The following is a 6,379-nucleotide window of genomic DNA, read 5'->3' as shown; positions in this document are numbered from 1 at the left end:
GGGCTGGCTTTGAACTGCGATCCTCAGATCTCAGCCTCCTGAGTAGCTAGGATTACAGGCGTGAGCCACCAGCGCCCGGCTACTACATGATTTTTGGCACAGCAGGAAAAATACTCCAGTCATGTGGTCACACACAGTAACTGTGATCGCCCCGTATCTGCACATTCTCTCCAAACCAAACTTGCCTCTGATGACTCCCATGATCAATGGATGAGGGATGGCAGACTTGATGTGAAGTGATTGTTCATAGAGTGCTTTCAGTTTTTTGTTATTTTTCTGTGCTGTGTACATCTGAATTTCCAGAGCATATATTTCTAATAACTGTGTACCTTTTTTCAGGTCATCTTCTCCATCATCAGTCTAGGAAATGCAAATACTTCAGTTAAGATTGAATTCAGACAACCTAGCACTATTTAGTTGACTTAGTCAGGAAATATTTCACTTATAACCACGGTTGATGAACAAGTACTACAAGTTTTATTTGGGAACTGGTATACCCAAAATACCACTTGCAGTGGCCAAATGGAACTCTTCCATCTTTCTTACTTCCAGTTACTGAGTAAGAAAAAAGTGGCCAAAGTTAGCAGCCTAACTGATAAAGTGCCTAACAAGCATGAACTCCTGCAAAAAAGGAACAAGTGGCTGTGTGTGTGTGTCTAACTGCTTTAGGTCCACCTATTCAATCAAAAAGTACTTCCAGAGTACAAAGGAAGATAAAGTTGCAATCGCCAACTGCTCACAATATACTATTAAACACTAATCTGCTGCAGACGAAAGACGAATAATAATGTAAATGATACTGATTCTAGTTGAAGCATGAACCAAGTACCTACAAGAACAAAAAGGACTAACTTTCCTAGAGGCATGTCAAAGGAATCACAAAGGTGGTAACTTTTGAGTTCGACTTCTATAGTGTATAGTCAGATGTCTGTAAATATAAAACACTTACATACACTAAGCAAAAATATACTGTGCTATTGAGTTGTGCACTTTGGTTTTATTCACTAACAATTCAAACCCAGAGTAAAATATAAGATATGAAAAAAAGTCTGTACATTACCTCTATAATAAAAAAAATTTTTTTTTTTTGGTCAGCTGTGGGTCTTGAAATCTGGGCCTGGGCACTATCCCTGAACTCTTTAGCTCAAGGCAAGCACTCTACCACTTGAGCCACAGTGTCACTTCCAGTTTTCTGTTGGTTAACTGGAGATAAGAGTTTCACAGAGTTTCTTGCCCTGGCTGTATTTGAACTGCAATCCTCAGATTTTAGCCCGAGTAGCTAGGATTACAGGTGTGAGCCACCAATGCCCAGCTTAAATTTTTTTTAAAGAAAAAAAAAATTACATCCATGTTATATATTTGTCTAAGCATAATTCCACCAAACTACTACATACTAAAATGCTGTTTACGAAGTTTTAAAAAAACTTCATTAGTAATGCTACTTGATGAAGATTAAAAAAAAACAAGCATGATAGCCAATAAAAATAGAGTTGTACACTCCTGACCATCTTGTTCTTTCAATTAATTGAAATTAAAACTTAGTACCTCTGCTACAGTTACTACATTTCAAATGCTTGACAGCTATGCATACCTAGCATTATTATTTTGGATTAAAAGGGGTATAGAACATTTCTAGTATCTTCAAGGTCTGGTAGACAGCCATGCTTCAGGATTCATATATTATCAGTAAAAACATAAAATATTATTATGTATGGTGTAATATTTGTGCCTTATATTCTTGAGGTGAATATCAAAATACCAAGGCTAATTTTTACTAAGAATTACAAGTGATCTGTTTACTGATACCTGTACTTTATTCCACAAATGACAAGACTGAAATTTGTATTAAGACAAGAAGAATAGTCAGATAAAGTTATCATGTTTTGCCGGGTGCCAGTGGCTCATGCCTGTAATCTTAGCTACTCAAGAGGCTGAGATCTGAGGATCACAGTCCATGAGACTCTTATCTCCAATAAACCACTCAGAAAACTGCAAGTGGCTCTGTGGCTCAGGTGGTAGAACGCTTGCCTTGAGCTGAAGAGTGCAGGGACAGTGCCTAGGCCCAGAGTTCAAACCCCATAACTGGGGGGAAAAAAATAAAAGTTAACATGTTTTTTACTTCTGCTCTTGTTTCTATGGAGACAAGGTTTCCTTATATAGGCCCTGATCCTGTATCTCCAGCCTCGAAACATTTTCCTAAATTTTATTTGTGGGACGGATGTCTGAACAAAAACATCACTAAATGATATTTTGAATACAATTGTCACATTTTTTTATTATTAAAAAGAAATGCCAAGAAAAACAAACAAACAAGTCAACGTTACCTGGCAGGACTGATGTAACTGTCGTAAAATTTTTTGAAGCTTTCCGTATTCTTCTCGTTCTAAATATAACTTGCCAAGCTGTAAAAAAAGCAAACTTATTAAAATCAAAAATATTTAACAGAAGGTGAATATATTTAGGAAAGATTACTAAGGACACCCACCCACTCTTCAAAAATAACCAATGTAATTGCTGTTGTTACCTTTGTGTTTGTTTTAAACCACAGTCTATCATTCTTAGCATCTTTCAAAGCTTCCAGGGTTGTTTCATAGAATTCCTGCAGTAAATCCATCTGACATAAAAAATCAGAATTCTATAATTGTAAACAGCAAATTTGTACCTGTTAATAAAGTTAATTTGAACAAACTAAAAGTGCATCTTTGAACTTTAATATACATAGGACACATTATTTGTATCTTATCTAATGTCTTCTAAAATCCCATAATTAAAAGACCAAATTAAAAAAATTAGTTAAGTGCCAAGATTAAGCTCTAATGCTTTAATAGTAAAGGTATGTACTTCCCAGTTAGTAACTCATCTATGTTGACAGAGATATATGATACATTTCGACAAGAGCTAATCACGTGTATTTTACCCACCAAACCCTATCTGGTATTTACTAAATAGCAAATACTAAGCAAACTGTTAGAGAAACAAAGAATAATAAGTCCCTTCTCTCAAAATTCTGTTTTCAAAATGTGACTATTTTCTTTAGCTCTGAAGTAACTGGTAAACTTTTGAAACAGGCAGGAAAGACAAGTTTAGGATTTGTTATTGTTGTTGTTGGTCGTAGGGCTTGAACTTTGGGTCTGGTCGCTATCCCTGAGCTCTTCAGCTCAAGGCTAGGTCTCTACCACTTGAGCGGCAGCGCCACTTTCGGTTTTCTAGTCGTTTATTGGAGAAAAGAGTCTCATGGACTTTCCTGCCTAGGCTGGTGTTGAACTGAGGTCCTCAGATCTCAGTCTCCTGAGCAGCTAGGATGACAGTTATGAGCCACCAGTGCCCAGCAAGTTTAGAATAATTTTAGCTATGTTTGATCAATACTAATTTATCAATCTTGGTGTGATTCCCTTCATTGTGATTATAAGCTTTTTTGCTCATCTTCCTCTCATTACTACTGGCTTTGCCTTTGAATATCTAGATCTCTAGCTCTCTACTTAACAGGATCCAAAAGTACAGGAAAGTTGGAAACTTCCACAAAGTTGCCTACTTTACTTGTAACTACTGATGGCATATGGGAAAAGTCAGAGTGCCGCCCATCCCTATCTAGTCTTAGTTTCAAAAGGCAAAAGACTTATACACAGAAGTTTTAATGCCACTTAAAGGTTAATGTTCTGAAAAAACATGCAAATTTAACCTGGAGGTTGTCATGAACACCTGTAATCCTAACATTGGGGAGGCAGAAGGACCTCAGGTTTTGTTTTTTTGTCAGTCATGGGGCTTGACCTCAGTGCCTAGACGCTGTCTGTAAGCTCTTTTGCTCAAGGCTAGTGATCTACCATTGGAGCCACAAGTGGTTTTCTGATGGTTCATTGGAAGTTAAGATCTCAGGGCCTTTGCTGCCCAGGCTGGCTTCAAACACCAATCCTCAAATCTCATCCTTCTGAGTAGCTAGGATTACAGGCGTGAGCCACTGGTGCCCAGTTGATCTCAGGTTTTAAGTCTCCCAAAGCTAGCTCAATTGGTGATTAAATTTGTTACAAGGAACTGTGAGAGTCAGGGATGTTGCTCAGAGGTAGAGCACTTGCCTAACTTTCATGAGGCCCTGGGTTCAATCACTACCACCAAACACAGGTACTAAGTATAAGTCTGTAAAAGTTGTTTGCCAACTATTTTAGTATCTGAAGACATTTAAAGAGAGAAAGTACAGTTATTATCTCTTCATGTTACACAATTAGTATCACAACCAATATACTATTTTTGATAACTATTTTTTAGTAACTAGCATAATTGCTTTAATACCACCTCTACAGTTTTTCTTCTTTTAAGTACAAAAGCCTTATTACAAATTAAAAAAAAACCTGATATTAATACTAAGAGGAAAAAAATTCGTCTAACCTGTTTAGAAGTAGAGATATAATCAAGAATAGAATTAATGGATTTTTCAGAATAGTTTCTTGTGACTGCACTTCGAATATAGGTCAATAGTTGTTTATATCTATTCATCATTTCTGGAAAGTTTGTCTGTAGGAAAGAAAAATGTATTGTTAGATACACAATTGTATAATAAAAATCTGCATACATGATTTAAAATATAGTACATAAGAGTACCTACCCAACTGAAATATAATTCCTATAACTTGTAACACAACATGCTTTTATATCGGGCAGGGACATTATTTTTAACTTAAACTTGAAATGAATTACTCAGCTACACCAACAAAATTTAGGCGTTTAGCTTACAAAATAAATGTAACTTACATTTGTAACTTAAAAGATTCAGACATTATTCCTTATTGTATAACGTATTTATTTGAATCATAGTCCTTGTGAAGCTAAGGCAGTAAAACAGAACTCAAGGCTAGCCTGGACTACATGAGAGATCCTGATGCAAAAACATGGAGAGAAAAAAGAAGAAAAAAAGCCGGGCACTAGTGATTCATGTTTGTAATTCTAGCTATTCAGGAGGATGAGCTGTGAGGATCACAGTTCAAAGTCAGCCCAAGCAGGAAAGTCCATGGGACTCCTATCTGCAATTAACCACTAAAAAGCTGAAAGTGGAGCAGTGGCTCAATTGGTAGAGCTCTACCCTTAAGCAAAAAAGCTTAGGTACAGTACCCAGGTCAAGTTCAAGTCCCAGGACTTGAAGAACCAAGGTCCTACTCAACAGTAAATGCAGTTCATGTTGTTATCCCTTGCATTTATACTACTGGGTTATTCCAAGAAACACAAGATTATTCCAAGAAATAACAGATCAGAAATAAAAAGACTACAAGTATAATGTCCAGTGCTAAATATCTAAGGGGAAAGCTTACTATCTAAGTAACTATGTAAACTCAATTTAGGAGTCTAACCTAGATCCAGTCCTCACAATCTCCAAGTGCTATTAATCTCTCCTTTTATTGAGTTAGCCTCTTTTAAGCAGGAGATGAAGCATTGGCAAGTATGAATGTTTTTTCTTCAACTGAACACATGTAGTTATTAGGGTAAGGAGTAAGTATATACTACCTATATATATACCAAGTTACCTTTGATTACATTTTACTAGGATCACTCTGCTACCTGGGAGATCAGACTGTAGCAGAGCAAGGACGGAAGTAAGGATGCCAGATAAGAAGCTACTACAAAAAAGAAGGTGAGACATGTTAGCTTGGACCAGAGTAGAAATGCTAAATACTAGTCAGATACTGGGTATAATCTGATGATACTGCTGATGGATTATATTTGTTGAGTAAGACACAACTAAAGAAGTAACAGGAAGATTTTGGTCCTAGACAGTGGACAGGAAGTCTGTAATAAACAGAATCTTAGGATTTATGGTACAAGTACAAGGATTTAAGTACAAGGCACTGAGTTATCAAAAAGCTACTCTATAAATAATGCAGCCAAACACTGTGCATACAACTAAAGAATGAGTTTTCTTAACAAACAACTTTTGTATTCTATGCAGAATTTTAAGAGTAGTATTACTGGTCAAAACTTTTGAGAAGCAGACTTGGAAGCATATCAGCAGAACTATTAGAGAAGTTATTATGGCATTTTGTTGCAATGAGGTGTCCACCTACAGAATATAGTCATTATTAGTTTAATTCCCCTCAAAACAACTCTTACCAACTTGAAGTTAATCTTAATCATTTGTTTCAGTGCTTTAAATCCCCATTCTCCTTTTTCACCTTCAAGTTCCAAAACCTAAAGAAGGGAAGGAATTTTTAGTTTACATACTATACTACAACTATGGCATTCACTGCGATAGCTCTGAATTAATTTTACATCACATTCATGAAAACAATTTCCCTAAGAATCTCACCATTTCTCACTATCACTTTTAAAAAGATTAAAAGGTAAGCCCTGAGTACTTACTAGTGGTTAAGTAAAAATCTTTCAATTTTTTTTTTTT

General features: G+C 36.1%; 1 protein-coding gene across 1 annotated transcript in view; it reads right to left on the bottom strand.

Moving 5' to 3' along the window:
- The window catches only part of Cops2 (COP9 signalosome subunit 2), a 30,016-nt gene that overhangs the window by 10,639 nt on the left and 12,998 nt on the right, over positions 1-6,379 (bottom strand). Inside the window, exons 3-7 of the mRNA XM_013009963.1 lie at positions 6,094-6,171; positions 4,381-4,506; positions 2,525-2,614; positions 2,325-2,402; positions 186-360 (exon numbers count right to left, since the gene is read on the bottom strand). Coding sequence (XP_012865417.1) covers positions 186-360; positions 2,325-2,402; positions 2,525-2,614; positions 4,381-4,506; positions 6,094-6,171 — 547 coding nt within the window. The remainder of the gene's footprint in view (positions 1-185; positions 361-2,324; positions 2,403-2,524; positions 2,615-4,380; positions 4,507-6,093; positions 6,172-6,379) is intronic.

The sequence above is a fragment of the Dipodomys ordii genome, unplaced genomic scaffold (assembly GCF_000151885.1).
Source record: "Dipodomys ordii isolate 6190 unplaced genomic scaffold, Dord_2.0 Scaffold11, whole genome shotgun sequence".
Lineage (NCBI taxonomy): Eukaryota > Metazoa > Chordata > Mammalia > Rodentia > Heteromyidae > Dipodomys > Dipodomys ordii.
Note: the sequence above shows the minus strand (reverse complement) of the source record. Positions and strands in the feature narration are given on the sequence as shown.